The sequence below is a fragment of the Phasianus colchicus genome, chromosome 14, assembly GCF_987193195.1.
Source record: "Phasianus colchicus chromosome 14, bPhaCol1.hap1.1, whole genome shotgun sequence".
Classification (NCBI taxonomy): Eukaryota; Metazoa; Chordata; class Aves; order Galliformes; family Phasianidae; genus Phasianus; species Phasianus colchicus.
In genome coordinates this window covers 6,600,463-6,626,189 of record NC_143449.1, presented here as the reverse complement: position 1 = coordinate 6,626,189, position 25,727 = coordinate 6,600,463, and the positions used below count along the sequence as shown (strand labels likewise).

Sequence of the window (25,727 nt, the reverse complement as noted above, 5' to 3'; positions counted from 1 at the left end):
ATTTTAAAATTACCATGATAATCAGAGTTGTTGACCGAAGGATTATCACCTAAACACAAGCAGGGCAGCTTTCAGAAGGAAAGCAGATCTGAATTCAGTTGTGCATTTAATAGATGGATTTATGCAGGTACATGGCTGATTTATGAAACGTTTTGCCAATACTTGTGAGACATAAGATACAAGTGTTCGTTAGAACATGCAATTAAAAATCTGCACACAAGTAATCTTATCCACGTCCATCTGGACACCTTGAAAAACTAGTCAGTGCGTTTACTTTCAGTGTACTTGCAAACTATCCATTTATTAACCTCTGTTTACTTACCAGTCCCAGAATTTGCAAGATGCTAAAGTGATATACAAACATAAACCCAGTAGATAAAAGAGCCCACCAGAAATTGGAGAGTGGTTCTGGAGTGTAGATCCCTTGAAAAGAAAGGAATACATTAGCGTTCAGTTAGTATTCAGCTGAATTGCTATGTCCATCAAACACTCATGAATAATCTTCTCTTTTCTCTGTGGATGCTAGGGCATCTGGCTTTAGCTGATAACTTACTGAATACTATTATAATAATTAATATTTGAGAGCTTTCTTTCTTACCTGGAGCATCCAAGATAATTTCCTCCCCTCCTCCCAGTCCAGCATTAAAATGTATACTGTATTACCTCATTAAACATACCTATTCTTCACCAAAAACAGTGATTTTTGCCTTATTTTTCCTTCTATCCCATAAGTAACAAATCATTCTAAAATGCAACAATGGTTTTCACAATGAAGTCTTCAAAAATCATGCTACTCATACTTAAACTCCCGCTTCTTATGAAGACTATGAGTTAAGCATGATAAAACTAACCGAGGTAGTGGGAAGGTACAGTAATCATACTAGCCTTTGCTAGCTGGCATATTTGGGAATTACCAGGAAGATTTAAGAGACTTCAGCATAAGCTGTGCATGTCTGCAAGGGATCCAAATTTAACTACACATGCATAGCTTGCTATGTCAGTACTCACTGGACTAAGGCTGGTACAAGCGTGCCTATGTATGGTATTTTACATAGATAAAGGCAAATAACTGCTGTTATCTGCTTTGCCACACCAATGGATGGTGGTGCATGCTGTCTCAGTTTTACAGTCCCCAGAGGACTGCTGTCTCAATCCCTGTTGCCCTGTTAACAATTTTTTTCTGCATAGTTTTCTCCCACAGTTTTTGCCCATCATGCCAATCTAGATTATTTCAGGCAGCTATTTCAAAATTAATCTGATTTAAATAGAATTTTCTGCAAGTAGAAGTATTCTTATCAGTATTGGCTACACTCTGTGTTCTAAAACTGTTTACCTATTCATTGGCCACTCAGTATTACAGCTTCTCTGTTGCTTGTCAATAGAAACTAGCAGTTGATTGCATGCTTGAATGACAGAAGCATATATGCCCCCAATATATCACTCATTATTTATTTAACAAGCAATAATGTCAGTGTAATTATCCAAAATACAACTGCACACCACGTTTAAGCAATTGTTACTGGGTGCTGCCACAATAAATAGGAGCAGGGAAGCTACTTTAAAGGCAGAAGACAGCTTATAAGATTTCTTATCAAGTGGATGGGTGTAGGTCAGAGGAAGCAAAATCCCAAGGTAGAAATGAACTCTATGAGGTGGAGTTCTGCAGTTAAAAGGAGAATAGTCACACAACTCTAATTCTTAGAGTGTGCTTGCTAAGTACGTTAGAAGTGCTGGCATCCTACTTAGTATCTTATTTAGAAATTATAACCAGAAATCTTCACTTAAACAGCATTGAAATTCATTAGACTTCACTGCCTGAAAACATCAGCAAGACAGCAGGAAAGTGATACTACCTTGCATATAGTTTTTCATTGTAGGCATCAAGAGAAGAGCAACTAGCCTTGGTGCTGGAGTTCAGGAGACCAGGGCTCTATTTTTGGCTGCACCACCAGTTTTGAGTGAGCTGATCAAGCTATACAGAAACACTCTGTGCTACCTCCCCAGCTGCAGCATAAAGAAAACATAATCTGACATCAAAGTTTTTAGTGTTGTCTCTGTAGTCTTATGGACGTGTTTAACCAAGATGCAAAACAAAATAGGATTTAACTGAAGAACAGGGCTGTTGGAATGCAGGCCATCGTCAAGTCCTGACTGCTTCAGGCTAACCAAAAGTTAACACGTGTTATTGAGGGCTTTATCCATATGCTTCTTCAACCATGACTGGCTTAGGGCATCTAAAACTGCTCTAGAACAGCTCACAGAATTGGCAGTAGTGCTATATATCTATTTGGTTTCATGTGAACTTGCCCGGTTGGCAGTAGCTCATGTTATACAAAAGTTTCTGTAAAGCCTGTGAACAGACACTGCTGAGGTAAACACTCAGGGAAGCTCGAATCCAGACCTTGATACTGAGGACAATCTGTGTGCAAGCAGAGGATAAACACTAAAATAGACATATGAATCCAGCAATGGAACAGGAGTAGTGAGAGAATGCAGTCATTAAAAGCCGCAGTAAATCTCACAAGATGACAAAATATCAGTGGCTTAGTTTGGATTTGAACTCAAGCTTCTCGCATCCAGCTTCAGTCCAGTCAAGGAATCATGTTTCAAAAGTCACTAAGAGCTGTTCAGGTTCCTCCAGCCAAGAATTTCACACTGCTGCATCCCCTCTTTGTTGCAAAACTTTAAAAAAAAAAAAAAAAAAAAAAAACCACACCACTGTTGACTCTCAGCCTATACAGCCTTTCAATCTCAATATATAATAGAAAATTTTCTCCTTGGTAGACTTGGCAATCCTGAGAACAATAGCACTATTTTCAGCAGCAGCATCATTATCTGGACATCAAGGAACAAAAAGGAAGCAATGACCTCCACAGAAAAACATTTCAGAGAGCTCTGGATTCCCAAGTGTATTTTGGGGAACTAATTTTAAATTCATACCTGGGATATTTTCTGTACGTTTCTCACTGGATAAATAATCACTATAGATTTTATTACTCTGCAGTGCTGCTATTCAACAGATGACTGTTTAACAGAGCAGTGTGATCTATTTTCTGAAGCACAGTCTTAACAAAAACACGCAAGCAGGAAAATTGAGACCCAGCTGAGTGGTTGTTTGAGTGGCCTGTGTTGGCTTTGGCAAAAGCTGTTTGCTGCTTACATGGGAAATCAATTTCAGTGTGTAGCAGTGAGGTTCACTGTCTTGCTATCCACTAAGGATCACAGGCAGTTCTTACATGTTAAGCACTTTCAAAAATTTAATCCAGCTGCCAGGCTGGCACTAATCTAATTCTCAGAAATGCTCATGCTCCAAACAGTGGAGACTGTTCCAAATCAGGGTCATCCAAGTAGGCTGTAACATTTGTTCTTGTGTTGAAATGCCACAGCAGCAGATCTTGCAGTTTAGATCAAACTTCAGCAGCACTGATAGGAAGGATTTCACATAGGTTGAAGGGCTTAGGAATCATCATCAGCTTCTGAAACAAGTACTTGTATGACCTTGAACAAGCTCTGCATTTAATTTTGACATATAGAAAATGGAAGCATGGCTTTAATAATCTAAAGATCAACATAAAGACTCAATGTCTTTTATATTAGTTTCCATCTCCCCCAACAAAGTCTCACATTACTTCCAGTGTTATAAGTGCATAGTTAACTTATGAATTACTTATTTCAAGTTTACAGAAAATAGGATTGTAAAAATCTGAGCACAATTTAGTAGAAAGTAAAATAATATGCAGCACAGAATTACTTCTCTGCTTGAACTGGAGAATTAGCACCTAAATATAGTACAATTTTTCTTTTTTTAATTCAATAGAGTTTTAAAGTCATCCTTTGCTCCTAATGTCTTGCTTTCATTCCCTGTATTTTATAGAGATTTTTCAGCTTAGTACCCTCTAAAGTACAGCTAGGCCTGCTTAATCCAGAACTCAGAAGCCACTGCAGTTTTTTCATTTTAAAGCTTGCAGAAAAGGTGAGGGCGAGCTTGCTTACATTTTATTTCCCTTAATTAAGGGGTAATTTCCAATAGTGCATATGTTTTGGCCTACTAAGGTAGCCTAAAGCTTCCCTTCCAGTAGAGAAAAGGATATTCTCAAAAGGAAAAGCTAGTTCTCACCTGAAATCTGCTATTTCCCCCTGCCTGTTCCAAATCCATGTGTTGATTTCATATACTGCCTTATGCCAGGAGATTTCTAGTTCTTGACTGTCAGCTTTGCTTGTCAAAATCAGCTTGGACAGGGGATTTTGTATTACCTGTTCCCACCACAAACTACTGTTGATAACTATACAGAAGGTTCTTCCTCTTCCTTGTACATGTATGTGTAGTGGTAAAATATTCTCCTAAACTTCTGTCTCTTACATGCAGAGAAAAGACTAACAGATCTTGGGCCCATTCAGAGAATGCCACATCACCACTCTTATTTAGTTTAAGTGTTTCACAATAGAAGCCATAACTGCTCAGTGCAAAAAGCTCAGTGGGTCATGTGGCAGAGGCACTGTCCCCTCCTCTTCCTCTCCAGGCTTCCTTAAATCAAACAAGATTATCCTAAATGACCACTCTACGAGAGATTGCAGTATGAGCCTACAGCCAGAGCAGCACACATCTCTTGCTGCTGAACAGTGCCACAACTGCCCCACTGCTCTGAGCACTCTGCTCCAAGCACAGCAGGCACTGCACCAGCCACTCATATCTAACACAGGGGATCCAGGGATAGAGCAATGCTGGAATAGGAACAGGAACTGCCAAGGGAAGAGTGGGAGCGTGATCAGATGAGAGTGAACCTTACACAGTGCACAACACTTAACAGATCTGTAAGTAGTTAGGAGGTACAGTGGAAGAGATGTACCCCTTATTATAAAGTGTTTCACTGAGACTGGCAATAAACTAGATTTCTGACAACCTAACTGTATTTGAATACATAATCAAAGTTTTCCTGGATTGCTAATGTTCACTAGAAACCCTGATCTATAACTTCATTTAAAAGATATGGAAGACTATCATTAAATACAAGCAAGAGTCACAAAGTGGCTGAGAAAGGGTACAACAGCTAAAAACGTGTTTAAATGTGCTGATATCCCACTCTTGCCAGCAAGTCCTTAGCAGCAAAAAGGAGAGCACAAGTTTGGTTCCCCAGCTGCTTTAATTGTACTTCCTTGTTTACAGCTACAGGAAAATTGATCCTTCCATCTGTGCCTCTTATACATGTTCTACATCTTACAACTGAGCCCAGCATCTCATTAGGTAAAACACACTGCAGTGCCCTTTAGAAAACTGGCTCTACAGAGCAGCTTCTGTCCAACTTCTGAAGCATCACAGCAGCATGCTTTGTTGCAGATGGAAGTTTGTGAGCTTTTACTGACTTTCTCATGTTGCTAGAGAAATTCTTCTCTTCCGTTGCCACCTTTGAAGGCAGCTAGATCAAACAAGATAAAGGCCTCATGACTTCAGTCAGACAAAGTTTCTTTTTTGCTTATGAGAAATACATATAAGCTGAAAAACCTCTCTTTACTCCTAGCAAACAATTTACCTACTGAAGTACTGAGGATCAATCTATCTGTCCATTTGTGCACAGCTGTACAACAAGCAGCTCTTAAAAAGAGATGAAGCCAGATCGACATGACTGTCCGGAGTTCGCCCAAAAGGAGATTTTTTAATTCCTTAACTTACAACCGAGTTAATTTACTATCTCCACAGTGTGGACAACCTCCTTTTGAACTGTGAACTTTGAGAATTTGCATAGCCATTTTAGCAGAGTGAATGCTAGCAACCATCTCCCCCTGCAGGAGAAAGCATCAGAACCATGCAGCAATTAAGTGACACCAACACGAAGGCCTCTGATTAAGCATGTAAGGTCTTCAGGTAGTGTTCATACACCAGGTTGCTCCTTAAAGTAACAAAACCTAAGAACACCAACATCCTCGTCTACTTCATCAAGTTATTAAATCTACCAAACAATAGTGGGGATCTCAGAACTCGAGAAAGAACACAACAATACTGTTAGGGAGTCCCTAGAAATTAACTCTTATTCCAGACCACTGTGGAATAATACCATTTGGTCACAACTTTCAGAAAATAACAATTCCACTTGGAACTCTGAAATCAGGGGCACAACTTATCTTGTAAAATCCCTCAAAAAGCCTGACCAAAGTAGCTTAAGGACTAAGATGGTCAGAAACTGAGATCTGAGGCTACTGAAGTGCAGACTGGAAACTTTTCATTGTGTTAAGAGTATACAGTTGGCAAAACTCAGTCCTCTAAGACAGAACTGAAAGTTTCCAATACTTTGTTCTTAGAAGGTCAGGTTAATTAATGCACTGTTGAAATAGCTTTGACAGCTCATGACATCACATTTGCTCAGTTGCCATCTCCCTAAGCCTTCTACCAGCCATCTGTATCCCAGTAGCAAAAAGCATACTTGAGCATACTTGTATGTTTTAGAAGACCAGCTTAGTTGTAATTAATGAGTTTTCAATGAAGAGGTTGACTCCCTGATCAAAATTTACTGCTCTGTGCTCTGGTTCCATCTTCTTCCCTCCACCCTGACACTTCATTTCTTTCACCTCCCTTTTGCCAGTCCTAGCATTCATCTGATGCCATAGTAATCCAATCCAGGAACTACAAAGCCATCACAGGGCAATGAGGGTCTCACTCCTGAGTACAACAAAAAGCAGCAACCATATCCACAATTCTGCATCCGTCCTATAACTCTAGTTCAGCCTACCTAGCTATTTCAGGAATGCTGTGTCCTGCCAGAGAGTAGTATAATTTTTGGCAGAGTTCACACGCAATATTCATCCAGCAAGAAAGCTGAGAACAGCAGATGTGTTTCATGAAAGAGCTCCCTTGAGTTGGGAATCTTCTGTGCTGACCTATTATATCTGCACTTACCTCTGCTATAAGAGACCCTCTTACTGAAGTTAAGAGACATATGAACCAAATCAGCATTTAGTTTGCCTAGACTGGCATATATACATGTGTATACATAAATATGTGCACTTCTGGAAAGGAAATATGTTAGAAGGTTAAGTAATGAAATTTGTACTCAATCAGTAGAGAGGGAGAAGGAAGAGGAGAGAGATGCCTTAATCCCTGAATAGGAACACATCCTTGAGCCTCAGTGAGTTCACTGAGTGACAATGCTGAGAGAGATGCTCAGAGCTCACCCTTCAGTTTGATGCTAAGCACAGTAATGTCTGCACACTGACAAGAGGGGACATGAAGGTGATACTGGCAGCGCAGCATGACCTGTCTTCTCCACTGTAAGGAGTAACAGGGAGAAAAGAAAAGGAATTACAGCCCTCCCTTACTGTCACCCAGTTTCCACTCCAAAAGAAAACACTGTAACAGGTAACTGAGTCTGCGTGCATGACTGATGTTTGATTAGCATGCCAACAAAATCTGCATGCCATTCTCTGCCAAATAAGCCTCAGATCACCTCTGCCCAATCCTCCTTAAAGGAATATTAACACTGATTTCCTAACAAAGCAGTCAGTGATATCAGTAGGTTCCTAATAAAAGGAGTGAAGGATGATGCTTTTTCCACATAAAACCCATGTTCAATTTTTCCATTTTTTTTCTACCAATTTCCTTCTCCCAATTAGAACCTACAATTTTCTGTTGGAAATTTCTGTTTAAAATACAAAAATGAAGCTGCATGACAATCAGTGTCAGTGGTGATAAAGCAGTTTGCATGGGATACAGTTAGAACAAAGGATATAATCTACTCAAAGCATCTTTAAGCAAGTGTGAGTAAAATGACAATATTAGCACATGATGGTAGGCTAATTTTCACAACATTCACACACTTAATCTCCTCTGGCATTAGTCATGAGTACTTAAAAATTTTATGGATCTTTTGTTAATGAGGTATTACAGTCAGTGAGGTGGCCAGGAGCTGACCACATTAAGAAACTGAAGAATTATTAGTTACACAGTCTGAGGCAATCGCTATTGAAATAATCAGCCAACAGTTTGCATAGAAACATCAGTGCTATCATTTCAACATTAGATGGCAGCAAATACCTGTACACTGATAACAGGCAAACATTTACAAGAATACATTAGGGTGACAACTGTACAACACAAAGCCCTTCAGACTACAGTATTATCAGGTCCAAACAAGTATCTTAAAATGACACATTATACAGGAACCTCTAGGACTCCAGAAGAACTGAGCTGGTGACACCACATGAGCTTGGTGTGCCATTGCCTACAGTAGCACATGGCTGGTCACACTTCTTTGCCCCTCTCCTTTCTGTAATGATTACAAGTTTGCACAATTTCTACATCTATGTCAGAATGTTAAGATGTGATAAACTGCACTGCCAAAGATGGATTAAAATAAAGCATGGCCAGCATATGCCACTAGCAAGAGAGAAAAGAGTGACTTACTGAATTATGGTACTTCACCTTCTACATCACTTTTATTTAGTTTCACTCGTAGGCAGGAAAAAGGTTACAGACCTATACTGTAAATTGTGAGTGATTGCTGGTATAAAGTACAAAACACCATGGTGGAAGAGGCTGACTGAGCTTGCTCTAAGGATTCTTTAAATTGACATCACACTCCTGGTATTGTCATTAAAGGCTACTGAACAGCTGGACCATACATTACAATACCTTATTTCCTGTATGAAACTATTCAGCTCTGATAGAAAATGCAGGTTGAGGCAAATCAACGCTGAGGAAGAGGGAGCATCACACAAGATGCAGACATACTGCATTAACTTCTAGAGAGCAATGATCAGAGTACTGCTGCTCAGTCAATTTGGGATTCCAGATTTTATGAACTATTTTAGTACAACATAATGCAAGATAATAGAATGAATGTCAAGCAAGTTAGCTCATAGCCCTAATGCATCTCACAAGGGACATGCAAGAAAGCAACAGTCTTCAAGACACAGCACACAACTTAGAACATTACAAGATGCCAGAGGCTACTCAAGACAACACCACATAAGGCCAACACATACTAAATACACAAATCTTTGTTTTATGTTATCACAGATGCAACTCCAATATACCACCAGAAACTGTTAGGTAACAGCAAACAGCAAAGAGAGCAAGAATAGACTTTGTGGTAACCATTTAGAACAGCTAGTTCAATGGCTAGAACCAGTTCAACATAGGAAGGGTAAATTGCCAACCTACCTCCTTTTCTCAGCAGATAGATGGGCACAACATAGAGCATCACATGCTGGATGTAATAAATTTCCATTTCAAATGGAAGCTGAGAAATAAGGAAAAATATTTGTAAAGAAAAATATTTGTAAACATATTTCATCATTAACAACTGGAACCGTTTTCCTTATGCCCCACCACAGTGCGTTCTGTTCAGTTCTTTTGTCACCTATGATTGTTACCAAAGCAATAGCAGACATTAATGGTCAGTGCTCAGAATGCACTTAGCTGTACTCATTCCATCTCCCTCACCACAAACACAATGCAGTATTTCTCAATGAGAATTCTCAAAATTGGTCTGAAGCACAGCAAAGGAGGCAAAACATAAAATCGCTCTTTTCCTCATTAATGTAAATTTCCAGTAACAATGCAAAACCCCAAAGTAATCAAAACAGGAGCTATATTCACAAACATGATGAACTTACAAAGAAAATTTTCCTGTTAGTTTGTGTGAGATAGAATTCCACAGAAATGACTTTTGCTTACAACCATTTTAAAATACACGAAAGTAATCGCTAAGGGATCCTGTGCAAAAAATCAAAAGAACTGCTTGCTTTACAGCAATGTGCATGCATGTGTGGAACAGCCCGGTGTCTCTAACACAACAGATGATATCAGCCAGTCTTTAAGCTGCAGAAGGACACAAATGAACAAGTAATCAGTTAGCAGTAAGTCAAGTTTTCCTCACCTGCTTACAGTTTTTTGGAAAACTACAATTCATCATCTGCATATCCACGTAACTTTTATGGGACAAGTCAGACAGATTGCACTAAAATAATACTCTGCTAAAAATAACTTGAACCACAACTCCCAGTTCAATCTGAGCCCCTTAATCCCAGCCCAACTAATTCTAGCTCTTGATCAGCTAGAAGAAGTGGCGGACTGTTCTGAATGTCATTCCATCTATAATTGCTTTTGCCTATATCTACCTGTTAACAGATTCCAATTAAAAATTCAGAATTCAACCTCTTGTTGCAGCTTCCTTATAAAGCTGAAAAAATATGGTTTACTATTTTATTTCAGATGTGAAAAAATGGACAATACTATGAGTCTGAATTCTCACAGGAGTAAAGCAAAGCCATTAGTTTTGACTCAAATGTAGTGTTAATCTACAAGCTAACATGAAACCAGATGCAAGTACTACTTTCTTGGCTTGTGTTCCAATTTTAAACAAACAATTAACTCGGAAGAAAAAAAAAAAAAAATCAATAACAGCCTTCTCTTTTTGTTATTGTTCCAAGACAATGAACTCAGAATATAGAAACAGAAACATTACAAAGATTTCTACATCAACAGAACTGAAGATAGGATCTTCAAATAGTTCAGTTTTCTTCCTATAGGGCAGCTAATAAACAGCAGGTAAGTAATACAGTGAGGTTTGAAATTCTAAAAAAAAAAAGTAATAATAAAAATAAATAAATAAATAAATAAGATTATTTTTAAGATGTTAAAACCATCAGCTGGATTTTTTAGTGTTGGCATCCCTCAGCTGACACTACCACTGTCCTGTTTGCAAACTCCAAGATGTTCTGCCAGCTCCTGGGAGACAGAAAAAACCTTCCATACAATCTGCTGGGTGATTTTATTCCAAGGGTTCTATACCAAAACATAAAAGTACGTGAGCAGGCAAAATCAAGAGCCTCACAAAAGTTGTGAGGTGTACTGAATGTGAACCTTTTCTTCTGTTGCCCACTGAAAGACACTGAGAGCAAAGAAAGGGGATCAAAACAATTCAGGAAGAAGCTAACAGTTTTCTCACTGGAGGAAAAATCTGTACCCCTACCTGGTGGAGTACACACACCTGAGAAACAACAGCTCCTGATACACACAGCGCAGCATGGGACACTTACTCCTGCCAAGCAGCATTCTCTGTTCAGTCTCTGTGCTTTCAGAAGGGCTCCTGCACTCACTGAGCTGTAAGGGTCAGTTACACAAACACGATGCTCAGGACACTTCTGATAACAGAGTGACGGTTGTTTTTCTGCAGTAGTGTTGACAGTAGTTTTGTTTGTGTGAAACAAAACATTCTTTTTTCCACTATGAAAGATTGTTTGTTCTGAAGATGGGTGCATTTCCTGGTGTAGAACTGAAAGTGCATAGTTTGTACAGCCAAGCACTCACACTGTGCAGTCAGACAACAAACAGAAAAAGAACACACGCAAAAGATGGGCTATGAAGCTGTAACAGCAACTGGCTCACCCAGTTCTAAAGGTCTCATCTGTAAGTTATTTCATCCATAAAACATTCATTTGCAGATAGCAGGTAGGTATCTTGTACCTGTAAGAGAAAACTGAAAGCAAAGAGAAGCAGGAAGGGATCACTTGTTGAGCCAGGACATAAAGATCCTCTTTGTGAAAGAAACCAAGCACTTCAGCAAACGATGGAGACTGAGAAATTCAGAAATCAAAAAACCTCTTACTCACACAATATAAAGTAAATTGAAGAGCTACGTTGGTCCACCTCGTCTTTGACTGTAGGCACTCACAAAGGCCACATGTATCTAAACTTGGGCTTCGGCAATCTCTGAAGCAGGCCCTGGTCCCAGGCCCCAGACTTGTCCTCTCCTTGTTTCTGAGAGGAAAAACCTTGCAGCCACTCTAAACGGTGGGACCTCTCTCATAGCAAACTAATGAAGTACAGATTAAAAAACCCTATTTTTCTATCCATCTGTCCCCACAGAGTGCCAGAAACACTGGCTATTTGCTCCCAAGGTGCACCAGCCTGAAGTCAGTATACTAATTTAAACTGTCAAATTATTTCACATATTTTTGGACTCTTCTCTCCCTTACCAGCATCATGCTTCCTGCGTTTCATCCCATCCCGTCCTTGGAGTTTTAAAGTAACTAATGTTACAAGAAAAAGGACAGATTATCCATTGCTGCTATTAGCTTGCACTCTAGGCTTCCTGACAGTCTCAATGAATACAAAGTACAGGCTACACTGCTACTGAAAGTAAGTAAAATTTTCTCCTTTAAAGATTCTTATTTGCAGAAAAGCAGATCTCGTTCATTCATAGGTTTTGACTTTGATATAAAATCATATACATTTCAAAATATATTGAACAACACTGACATTCATAATTCCTCTAACTTACACACAATATCAAAACGCACTCTCTGTAACTAAGTATTCAGACCTCTCATTTTTAACATGTGGTAATGACGTTTCTGTTCAAAAATAAATGGTGTCTTGTTCTTCCAGGGAGAACAGCAGCCTATGATGCAGATCCCAAAGTGCCACACTTGCTGGGCACATGCTTAAAGGTCCTCTGCTAAGTGCCAAGAACATCGAGCACTCACTGAGCCTCATCCCAGGGAGAGGTCAGTTACGTTCAGAGCTACTGGGCTAAATAAACACCATTTCACTGCTTGCAAATCTGAGGGAAAGAGAAACCATATGACGAAGGATTAGAGCACACCTTGTTCTCTCTGAGTAAAAGTCACAGCCACCAACAGCAGTTCTCTGAGCGTGTAACAGGGTAACATAACATAAACCTGGTTCCGTCCTAGGGAAGCAGTGAGCTCCTTCCATTGACTGCACTAAGCTTGGGAAAAAAAATAATCTTAAGACAGTGCAGACTTAAGCCCAAAAGACAGATATTCAGATGAGAGTTTCCCTCCAGAAAGTGCAGCACAAGACCCATTTAAACTAGCTTAAACCCACTGTGACAAGGCAGCTGCTTTTCAGTGGACTATGAGGTTGCTATTTGCTGTTTTCTGAAAGCAGTAGTCCTCCTTCTGTTAATTATTTATACTTCAACTGTGTATGTGTAACAACAGCTCAAGTACTGTACTGTAGAAGAGCTCTCATTCCATCTTCCCCTATAAAGACAGCAGAGCATGACAGAAAAAAGGAATTGAAGGATTTCAACTCCCAGGTCCAAGCTTTTTCTATAGCACAACCAGCACAATCTAGTCATTCTGTATCAGTCGCTTTCTTAAACATCAGCAGTACATCAGATTTGTAATCTGTGACAATTAGATTCCTAAATGTGATTGGTAATCCAGAAATTAAAACCACAAACAGGTTTTTTATTTCACTAGCAAAGCAGATCATAGTATAGATCAATCAGAGAAGAGGAATACAAAGGCATACTAAATATAAAACTCACAGGGCAAACAGCTACTAGGCCTGGGCAATGAGTGATGGTTTCCCCTCAGCATATTGTGACAGCAAATGCCTTACTTGGCAGGAGAAATAGTGCCAGAGAAGATTAGAACAGCCAAAAACAGACGTGAAGACTTCAAACAAACAACCAAAAAGCCAACAAAAATACACAATGACAAAGAAAAAGAAGGGGCATTTTGAAAAGAGTTTTATCAGGATTCATTTCTCCAGCAGACATTCCAACAGGCAAACAGCAGAGAAGCTGCCCAGTGCTCCAACCACTGCTACACCACCTGGGCATTTTTGCAGCTCAGGCACCTCCAGCTTACCTGACACAGAGCAGAAAAGCAACCTCCATTTTGTGAAGAGAGGGAAAAAGTGGAAAGAAAGAAATGTTATGATGAAATAAAAGGAATACCAGGGCTGCAAAAACTCTGCAGAGAAGGATTCACGTGACATATGAAAGTCTGAAACATCTTCCCTTAGTTTTACTGCAACTATTTCTTCCCATTGTATTTAGGGGTAGTGTTTCAGTTGCCTGTCACACATCCTCCTCTTTGCACATTATAAAAATACATACTCTCAAAAAAAAGTTTCAAGTAGGTATGTCAGTCAGCATCCATCCTCACAGCTGTTCTACACAGCTCAGTCAGTACAGAGAATGAGAGAGGGTTTTGAGTATTTGACCAGAATTACATATGAAGTTTACCGTGTTTCATAAGACATCACTGTCTTGCGGTCAGTCCATTTTTATCATACAGATCAGCTCCCATTAATGACACTGTGGGCTCAATCAGGCATTTATAGAGTTAAGTGTAACAAAGTTTTAGGTAATAAATAATACCAATTTCAGAAATAGCATGTTTCCAGTTCCTCTAGATATAATATTTGGACTACTTCACACCACCAGCAGGAGTTAGATTTTTATTATTAAGTAAAGGTGTGATTGTAGGTTGCACTTACACGTATCATTTTGATGCACATAGTAGAGGTAACTGCTGAAAGATGCAGAAATATGGGCTTTAGGACCTACTGGCAATCAAAACAGTTTCCCCACAGACTCCAGCATGCAACTGTCCTGTTATTTTTCCTTGTGCCAGACAGATTAGGCCAGTTTAGCCATAATGCCACATGCTACCATAACTTACCCCATTTTCTGTTCAGACAAAGACATCTCAGGCAAAGTGTTTAGTGCAGAGAATTATTTATCACCTTAACGTGCAATAGAAATGCAGTAGACAAAGATCAGAGGTACTGCACACTGTGTACTGCTTAGAGTATGATTCTGTTCCTAAAACAGATCTAGAATGCGTAGCTCTCAAGCCAAATAGCTCTAATAATAGAATTCAGCAGCTTCTGGAAACATTAAAACTGCACCATCCCAGCTGCATCCCAGCAAGTTCAACATCTCTGGGACTTGTCCTAATTTTTACTTTATCTATATCAAGAGTTTCAGGACATTAACTGGAATAAGTAACCCAACAACATATACTTTAAAACCAGCAGGAGGCTTTCTTTAAAATTTGATCACTGCAATACACAAGTTCAAACAATTATAGTTACTCTCAAGGCTTGGTTTATGTGGTAGTTAGATGAGTTTATTCACACAGCTATGTTATTAGAACACCCCATGTAACTTAAATTGAATAAAAGAAGTTACTTGCTTCTGTATTTCTTATATGCTTTCAGGGTCCCACCTGGCACCCTAACAATACGATTCCTTTAACATCTTCTCTAACGTCTTAACATCTTCAGCTAAAATCTGATTGAGTTTTTCAGATGCAAGACTTCAGCATTTAAGGCTAGATCTCAAACCCTTATCACAGCTTCTCACTATATGAATTGTGTATGCTTGCCTCACAACTTGTGAAGCCAGTTGGGTAGATCATTATCTCACATACCAGAAGACTGATGGACTCCAGATGACTCGTTCTTACCATGATATTTTGTAGCATAAATAGGCCTATCATTCAAGTTCCTTAAATAACACAATTCCACCCCCCCCCGCCAAAGTGGTGCCCTTATAGTACTGAAAATATAAAGTTGATTAGCTGAGCAACCTGAGCACAGCATTCATCTTATGGTCACCTATAACTCCATGCTTCTATTATGTACAAATCCACTAGTTCCTAAACATCCATCCATCACCACCAAGGTGACAATTAACTTTGCATTCCCTATCAATAAGCTGCAAAAGGCAGAAGATATTTACAAAAAAAAAAAAAAAAACAACAACCATACTTCTAATATTCTCTCCTGCTCCTCACTAATGATTCACAAGTTGCTGGTGTGCACACACCTACTGCTGAACTTGCTAAGTTAGCAAGCTAATTTAGCCAAGGGACTACAGGTCACCAGTAAGCATCTGCTGCCTGTAAGATAACCAAGAGACAATCCACTTGGAAGAGAGGATAAGCAGAATGTCAGCTGAAGACAACGAAAACTATGCATCTCCTAAGCTTAAAACACATCTTACATGATGAAAGGCAACAGCAACCCATCTTAGTGCTCAGTGAAAGATACCAGTTTGGTTTTACAGGTTCACAAACTGATGGGACAACACTCTTCTGCTTTTCAGTGCACACAGGCCTCAGAACTCTTTCTCATCTGTCCCTAGACAGCATCTCCTTCCCCACTTCTACAGCAATAGCTGTGTCAGGTGCCCAATCTTTCATGCTCTTAGTTTGTGCCAGACACAATATATTACAACTGTTTACAGACAATTAAGAACACAACATCTTTGTACTGAAATGTACACACAAAAATACACATCTTAAAATATCATTCTAGTGAAATCAAAAAAAGATAAGGTGTATTCTTGGCCTCTTGGCCGAGTCAAACATCTCTTCATTTAGATACTATAAAACAACATGGACAGAATTAATGTGGTTTTTGTTTGTTTGTTTTTTAACTCCTAAGCTGTAAGATAAATTTCTTGCTTTTGTTACAATGTCAGTGTAAATGACAATGACATTTACAGAGCAGAATGTGTATCTATCATGACAGAGTTTGGGCCGAAGCAGCCATGCTTTGAAACATCACCCAAATTATTTTATGCCTGAAGAAACACTGAAAAGAGACAAGCCTGGCAAGCAGCTGTTAAGCCAAAAATAACCTAAGCTGTATTTATTCCAAAAATACTTGCTCTTGGACATTATCCTTTGCCTCCTTTATCCCTAATTAAGGACAGATTTTTATAAGTAGTCCATATTTTTCCTGTTTAATCTCCACCTCTCTAATTTAAATGAGATCTTCAAAATAGCACAGAAAACACAAGTTAATAATTAAATATAATTAATAATTATATAAAATAATTAAATATAAATATTTAAAATAATTAAATATAAAATAATTATATAAAAATAACTAAATATAATTTAAAAAATTTTATCCTGAGAAGGTAATATAGAAAAGTATTTTGTTAGGCTAAACTTAAGAACTAGATAGTTTGAAATACAAATTGAGATTTGTGCTCCCACTTATCAGGGAAAATCAGTACAGTATATATATATTTTTTAATGTCCCTTCAGCAGGAATTAGTTTTATTAAAACACACTGACAAACTGCACATAAGCAGCTATATGTATGTGTATATATATGTACATAGTCACACACACACATATACACACATGCATGAATATATATTTTTCCCCATTTGTAATGCTTTATATATTTTTCCATCTATATAGAAAAGCATATAAGCAGTTAGCAGAGAAAGAAGGATAAAATAAAACTTGAATAAACTCTATGGTTATTTTACTACTAAAATCTGAATAGTGATTCAAATTTCTGTGAATGCATTTGTTTCATGCAGTGAGGAAAGTCCTTACTGATATGTAAAAGCCTACAGATGGATAATCCTCTCTCCAGTAATTAAACTGCATCTCAGGGGAATTTTTTCTTATCTTAACTAGAAGAAGAAGGAAAGCATACACAAGTCCAAAGTCAGACTTAGTTTTCAAGTCTCCTAGATACCAGTGTGGACAGTCACCACGGTGTATCATAAAATTCAATACAGATGCTGATTTATAGACTTAATCCTATTAAGACTGTCTAGATTTGTAAATGGACAATCACTAATGAGATTTGTAACAGAGTCTGAAGTCCCTAACAATATCATTAACTCACATGCTATGTAAATATAGATATGAATACATTATCCAGACACTGTAAACATGTAAGCAGATGAATTTAAGTGAACTCTATTTTAAAACAGACATTTAAATGATTGCAGAAAAGATTTTTGCAAATTAGACAAGGCCCTCCAGACTAGCACATCCAAGTCCCTCATATGCTGGGGGCCCCACAGCTGAATGCAATACTCCAAGTGTGGTCTCATAACAGTAGAGCAGAGGTGAGAATCACCTCATTTGACCTGACAGCTACACTTCTGATACTGCTCAGAACATGGATGACTCTCTGGGCAGCAAGTGCACATAAGCAGCTCATATTCAGTTTTACTTCCACCACGTACTTCTCTGCAGGGCTCTGCAGTATTTCTCAATCCATTTGTTGCCCATCCTGTATTTGTGCTTGAGATTGCCTGACCCAGGTGCAGGACCTTTCATTTGGTCCTGTTGAACTTCACATTGTTCACATGGGCCCACCTCTTAAGTCTGTCCAGGTCCCTCTGGACGGCATCCCTTCCTTCCAGCGTGTCAGTAGCACCATGCAGTTTGGTGTCATGTGCAAGCTTGCTGAGAATGATCTCAATTCCACTGTCTACATAGTCAACATGGATGTTAAATAGTGCCAGTACCAATACTAACCCCTGAGGAACACCATGTTTTACACATCTCCATCTGGAGATCAAGCTGTTGACTGCAACTTTTTGATTGCAGCTATCCAGACAACTCTTCATCCACTGAGTGGTTCATCCATCAAATCCATGTCTCTCCAGCTTAGAAGCAAGGATGTTATGCAGGACAGTTACCATATGCCATACCCAAATCCAGGTAGATAACATCAGTTGCTCTTTTCTTATCCACCAACGCTGTAACCTCATCATAGAGCAAATCTGTCTGGCACTATTTGCCTTTATTGAAACTATGTTGGCTGTCACCAGTCACCTCTTTGTTTTCCATGCTCTTTAGCAGTTTCCAAGAGGATCTACTCCACAGCCTTACCTTGCCAGACATGGAGGTGAGACTGACCAGGTCTGTTGTATCCTGAGTATTCCTTTTTGCCCGTTTTAAAATAGGAGTTAGACTTCTCCCTTTCCAGTCACCAAGAACTTCAGACTGCTACAACTTGTGAAGTATGATGAAGAGTTGCCTTAGCAACTTCATCCACCAGTTCCTTCAGAACCCCCAGATACATCAAATTCAGTCCCATGGACTTGTGCACATGCGACACCCTATTCTATGAAGTTTATTTCAAAGCCTCTTATGTTTTACCTCTGTTCAGAGGCCAGACCTGACCTGTCAAAGTACTTTCTTCTACACCTAGAATAAACCAGTGTTAACTCTCCACACTGATTTATAAACATAATCACAAAAATTCCAGGATTGGAATTTTGGCTCCATCACAGTGATCTGTACCAGCAATCTACAGGCTGGTAAAATGAACTACGTACAGTAAAATGAACCAAAGGTCAAATAACCTTGCAGATAAAAACTTTTAGAAATAAATTAGAGAGGAAAAGGAAAGATACAGTACACTCACCAGGCGTGTATTCACAACAGGAAACAGCAATGCCAGGAGAGCCCCATTCAGCATATGCATCTGCAACCTTAGAAAAGAGGAAGTAGTGTTTTCAGACTGGAAATGAAATGAAGTATTTTCACTTTGTACGCAATATCTCTTCAATAAAAAGCAGTCAGTGATTTGAGAAAACTTGAATAAAGCCGCAGTTAAATGCAATAACTAGGACAAAGCCTCTCTTTAAATACACTTTTAAATACTTTCCTAAGTAGGACTGCTTTCTGTAATGAGCTTTGGATTCCTAGAAGGCCTAGGCTGCCCATTTGTGTTAATCCAGATCATGATACAGGTTGTTAAATGCTTGGAATTTTGCTGTTTATTTGTCTTTCAGAGCTTGAAAGAGTACATTTGATAAAGTGTTACTCCTGCACATCTCTACATGTGTACAACTTCAAAAGTAGTGCAAACTCCAAATTGTTCTTCAAACATCGTTTATATGTCAGTGTCAGAAAACAAAAAGACCAGTTCTGAAAAGCAGCAAGTATGGTTGCAAAGCAGTGGCCACAAGTCTTTTGGAAGTGAGTCAGAAATCCAGGATTACCCAGACACCAGGCATATTTTGCACTCTGAGATGAAGAGATACTATTACAGTATCCCTGCATTTGGCCTGCTCCCTGCTCCAGTAAGGAACAGCAGGAAGAAGTTACAGCCACAGAGCAGCCCTTCCAAAGCACTTTCATAAGGCAGAGCCCCAGATGCATTTTTCCAGTCATTGCATGAACTAAGACAAGAAAGAGCAGAGTGAATTGCCATAGGGGTGACCGCAGCTCTTCTTGATTATTTTTCTGTCTGGGAAACACCGTGACCCTCCCCACACTCCAACTAGTTGCTCCCCATGACTCCTTATTGGGCTCTTCCTGCACACTGGAAATGTTGTTGTTTCAAAAACTGGTAACAATATTTTCTAAAATACTGCTTATCTTTGAAAAAAATACTCAAAATCAGCAAGGATTTGCTTTAGTTAATTTTCTTTTTAAAACTAGACACATACTGCGTTTGTACAATGTTCATTGAAGACCAAATGCGAATTTTTGGTGAGGATAATCAAAAGGTACGAGGCACATGAAATTAAATAAGCAAGCACACATTAGTCTGTGGAAGGAGGAGTGTAGTTTCAGCAGTTACTGAGCTAAGGTATATTGCTAGAGAGACAAAAACCATCAGAACAAGAGAGCCACGGCTATGTGTGGCTGTGCAGTCAGTTTAAGCCATTACCTTTCTCAAGGTATCATTTTCCAGTCCGACCTACTGAATATATATCTTAATATTTTATTACTTAAAGCTGTGATTAATTTCTAAAATACAGTATGCAAAGTAGACAGAAATATAGTAAACAGGAGGCATTACCTGAAGAGAATCATTGCAGCCCGACATGGAGGACAAGCAAGAAGAAAAATCTGAAATATCAGAAACAAATTTAAATTAATGATATGATTCTTAGACTCCATTATCAATATCTTTCCTTCCAAGCTCTGGATGCAACAACCCATTTCTAACCAGAAGAACTGTCTAGAAAGGTCCCTTAGTACTTCCCACAGTAAGGCTATCACAGTATCTGTTCTACAGATAAGCTTAGTGGTCATCTCTAAACATGCCCACTGCATTATTCAGGAGAATATTTTCAAAAGTTCTGCAAGCATGTTGCCAATTATTAGGCACCCATTTCACACGTCCAAGAATAACACAATACAGCTGGAGAATACTATATTTGTCTTTCTTTGCAGATCACACTCCTACCATAAATAGGATCTGATTTCAATCATTATGTAGTAAAATACTGTTGCAACTATGCCCCCTATAAATTCAGAAGATAATCACCATCCTTTGATACTGCTATTTAATACCTCTCACAGTAAGTTAAAGCACTTCGTATCAGCAAGTCCTTAGATATGAAGAGATGACAGAAGTGCTCAGTGATAATTATGTTGTATGCTACTGAAAATAAGAATTCCTACACAGTTTGGTCTCCTCTCCGAAAAAAAAATATTTCAGCAAATAAAGGAAATTGTGATCTTTATTGCTGTTGCCAAAATAAATTCATAATAGATCAATTCTCTGCCAACATACCAAATTATCATTAAACCACTGCAAAGTGAGAACATTTGGAGAATGTGTCTGTTTTCTGGGCAGCTCACCAGACTTTCTCTCAAGCATTGCAGGGCATATCTGTGCAGATACAGACACATTCAACTACTGCCAAGCACATACCTGCTGCAGCAACTGCAGAAAAGCCAATGCCCAGGTGATACTATTGATCCCCTGTTTCTAAGCAGAGCTTTACTGTCATTACCAAACAATGAAAAGTAAAAGAATTTTGAATATTTTATTTCCAGTTCAACTTAATACACAGGCACTTAGTTTTCAATTTATCAGTTTTTCACGTTTTCAGTTCAGCTATCCTGTGACTTCCTTAAGCTCCTAAGTCTGACAGATAGACGTTTTTGTTTTTTTTTTGAAGCATAGTTCATTCTCACCAATATGGAAAATATTCTGCTCTTTCAGTATAAAATGCATTTTCTTATTTCTTTCATCTTAAAAAAAATTTAAAAGCAGGTTCCTCTTTTCTCTGTATGCACGAAATAAGAGAAACAGGAGTGTGTCTTAATCACATCACTCACTTCCTTTCCTTACACAGTGCTCCAAATACCAAGCCTGCATGCTGCCTACTGGCTGAGAATCACTACGGTGGATCAACAACTAATATTAAGGATTATGGCACTGTTATATAGGTTGAGATGAACATCTATAAAAGTACTTCACTACCATGAAGACCAACAAAGACGAGTAACAGAAGCACAGCTACTTATTTCCAGATCAGCTCCGCTGTAAGAAACAGTTTTGAGAACTAATAAGGCAAAACAAGCATTTAATATTTCCAAGTATGCAACTCCCTTGGTTGGGGGGGAATCTTTCAGAAAAGATGTTTGAGAGCAACAGAACGTTTATGTTCAAGTTTCACAGTAACAGAAGAGATCTTCAAATGTTTCAGCACTAGCAAATGAACACCAAGCACTTTCTCTCTAAACATGTAAGTACCTTCCCATGATAAATCAACCTCATAACCTGTTAAAAGGGATGCTTCACAAGAAACGTTTATATTTGATTTTCAAAGAAGTGTGTCACCAAGTAGATTTAAACATCATTAAAAGCATTTCTATGAGTTCAGCTCACAGAGTAACTAATAGCCTGAAAATAATCAAGTTCCCAGCAGACAAGCTGGCATGCTCTAACACAAGTGTTCACATCTTCATCCCAAAATCATACTACATTTCTCTGTCATACTGGAAATAAAATCCTTTGCCTTGTGGGAAAAAAAAAAAACAGCAGTGTTTTGAACACTGAACAACATCATATCAAATTAGTGCATAGCTGTGAAGAATTCCCAGCCTCTGCTTCCCTGCTGGCACTCGCAAGGATTTACACACACAGCCCATCACAGATGTTGCCCCCACCTCCTCACTGGGGGAAAAACAAGCTGTAAGATACCCCTCCTTTGTGTTACATGTCATATAATAAATTCAGGGCACAGTTCTGACTGCTCCTGTCCACGCTGACCTCTCTCTAAAAAAAAGCACAGAGATGACAAGCATGACCAAAAGACACTTCAACCTGTTAAAAAAATGGACAAACAAACATACCCTGTAGGATATAAGTAAGAGAAAGAGAGGGTACAAAATCACAAGTAGCCTTGAAGAAGCAGGCCAGTCCTAGGAGGGGATAATACTGTGAATAAGGACATTCAAGTCTTTTCCACCAGCACAGGACCAGAAGATTACCCAGGAATAAGCCGTAAAGAAATTCACAATGCTGTTATTGGCAAACTGAGGTTTACTTCAACTTGAAGGACCATGATGAAAGTAGAAGTCAAAGTCAGAGCAATCTGTAACTGCTCTGCCATAAATACCATTGTCCATCCCAATGGGAAATATTTCTAGCATGAGAAACTGCCTGGCCAGCACCCCCTGCACAAGCCCAAGTACAAAGGTCACACCACAACACATGACAGATCAGCAGGGCTGTTACCATTTGGAGACTGTAATGTACAGGACTGCTCTGCTTAACTGTTCCTTTACCACGACAAAATCAGAAAGGACAGACCTCATTACTAACTCAGAGATGGGTCGCAAATCCATCCATTCCATGTTCCCCTTCTTTGAACCCTACCCTAAAAGAAAAAGTTCTAAGTAATATCCATGGGATTAGGACAGACAGGAAAGTAGAATGAAAAGGATGGTGCTTTTCTCCTCTAGCAGTACATTTTAAATTCTAAAACACACATACATACTTTGTGAACTTGTCATTAGGTACTCCTTGGAGTTGCCAAGAAATACCTTGTTTAAATTCCATGAATTTCAGAGAACACTTTTTTCTTCAATGTGATTGTATTAATTGTTTGTGTTGTAAAAGTCCTACTCTGAAGACTGTCAGATCATAACTTTACTTGAGTGTACTGAGAAAGCTTCTTTAACTACTAGCATGATCATGTGAAAGACCACCGATCTGGAAGATGCCTTGTTTCTACCTTCAGACAAAGGAACGTTGGCCTACAGCAAAACGTTTCTTCATCTGGTTATACATAAACTGTTCTCTTCTTAAAGAGTGAATACAATAAAGTCCATTAGGACTCACTCCACCGTTAAGTGAGGTCAGCGGAGAGACAGAAACATGCAGAACAAACATTATCTTGTCTGATCAAAACTAACTGAAGAGACAAAAAGCAATTCAAAAGGTAGCAGTGGAAGAAAAGAACAAGTCACACCACTGGCAGCCAATGACAGGACACGAGGGAATGGAACAAATCTTCACCAAGGAGGTCCAGACAGGAAAATGGGAAAGATTTCTTTACCATGAAAGTGGTAAAACACTGGGAGAGGCTTCCAAGAAGCAGCGATGCCCCACGCATGCCAGCATTCAAGTGGCATTTGGTCAGCATCCTCAGTAACAGGCTTAACTTCTGGTTAGCCCTCTTATGTGCATTAAGGTACTCCCCGCAGCTGAAGATATTTAAAGACATTTTAAAAGTTAAAGTATCTTTTAAAGGTAAGGCTAAGTATTTTTCAGTGTGAAAAAAAAAATCATCCCCTCCCCCTCCAGAGGTGAAACATAAGACAAGGTACATTCAAGCAGCTGGATAATTTACGAGCAGGCTTTAAACCCTAGAATTCATTTTTTAAAGTAAGTTCAAAGCAATCATTTAATCATTTATCAGAAAGCAGCAGTAAAACTCCATCATACAACTTCCATTCAGTGTCCAGGTTCAGTTTAGACACTGTTTGTGCATAAATTATCAATTAAGCACAAAACAGCAGTACCATTTAAAAGCCATCTGTTTGCCTTCTAAAAGAAGTAAGTTCAAAAGAAAAGCAAAGACTAACAGTGGTTTAGTGTCACTCTTCGAGATCTCCCTCCCTGAGGAGGGAAAGATGATCAAAAGATCTTTCATTCTCTTTGCTAAACATCAGCAATTGGAATTTGCTTAATATTTTAGCATAAAAGAACAGCTCTCTTCCTGCAGCTTAATTGGTCCTGTAGAATTTTTTATTCAGCATTAAGAACACTCATAACTCAAAGCAACGTTACTGGCAGATAATTCAGTAGTAACACAGTAAGAGTTGCTCCTGTGGTCCGTAGAGCAGACTGTGAGAAATACGAGCACGTCAGTCCTTCCTTCCAGCCACTGAGATAACAGAAGCACACTGAACTATTTCCATCCTCTACTCTACAATCTAATGTTTCCTAAATTAACTGTGGTCCCTTGGACATCCCTGGTTAGCCTTCCCTTCCATAGCTCTAGCTTCGTTACTGACTGAATCTGTACTCACCTTCTTTTACTGTCCAAGGTGAAAGATTTGTAGATTTCTCATGTTTTAGGATTAATTATTAACATAGGACTAAGCTACTTCTGTGGTGTGCAGTAGAATTAGTTATATTAGTTAGGATATCTTAGAAACTGGGATTTCAGAGAGAAGGTGCCACTGAGCTTATTTTTCTTCCTTGTTCTCTAATCAACATTTGCACCATCCATTGCAGGCAGTGGCTGACTGACTTCCTCCTCCATTCCTAGCCTACCACAATTAGCAAAACCTGCAAAATAAACTTATTTAGGGGGGAAAAGAACAAAAATTCTTAACAAAACTATTTCCTACTGAATTTAGATTAATTTCTATTTATACCTTTTACTGACACTGAGAGACCTTGCAAGGTTTCCCAGTAAGATATTCATGTGGATATTGGTCTGTCTTCACTTTTGTTACGTTCTCCCCTGAGCATAACATTCTATATCCACTTCCCACAGTAGCAAAATTGATGTAATAGAGGCCTGCTCTACTCTTCCTCAAGTCTCCAGTGCCAGAAGGACATCTGGAACATTTCCCTGTGATATACAATTACATGCTGGATATATGCAGCTCTTTCAGATTGAACACGTAAGAGCAAATTGAATAATATTCCTGTTTGTTTTGGTTGGTTTGGGTTTTTTTTGTTTGGGTTTTTTTTGGGGGGGGGCCTTGAGTTGCTATGGTACATTTTCGGAAAGATGACATTAAAGAAACAATGTTAAAAGATCAGGGAAGCTGAAAATTTAAAAAAAAAAAAATACAACCTAAGAAAATCAAAGAATTAGAAACCTTAATTCATCCAGGCATTAAGTCTCAGGTCTTCAATGAACCCATCCTACAAACAGTGTCTCCTCACCACCATTCCTCTCCATCTCTCCCAAATAACAAACATACATTTT

The 25,727-nt window shown here is 38.8% G+C and overlaps 1 protein-coding gene across 6 annotated transcripts in view; it reads right to left on the bottom strand.

Annotated features, from left to right (window-relative positions):
- The window catches only part of TMEM164 (transmembrane protein 164), a 110,239-nt gene that overhangs the window by 7,594 nt on the left and 76,918 nt on the right, over window positions 1–25,727 (bottom strand). For 5 of the 6 annotated variants that reach the window (XM_090150097.1, XM_090150094.1, XM_090150098.1 and 2 more), the window contains 4 exons: window positions 20,339–20,388; window positions 18,953–19,019; window positions 9,152–9,230; window positions 323–423 (listed from right to left, as the gene is read on the bottom strand). In XM_090150097.1, the coding sequence (XP_090006223.1) occupies window positions 323–423; window positions 9,152–9,230; window positions 18,953–19,019; window positions 20,339–20,388 (297 nt within the window). The remainder of the gene's footprint in view (window positions 1–322; window positions 424–9,151; window positions 9,231–18,952; window positions 19,020–20,338; window positions 20,389–25,727) is intronic. The other variant, XM_090150096.1, reaches the window with a different exon arrangement.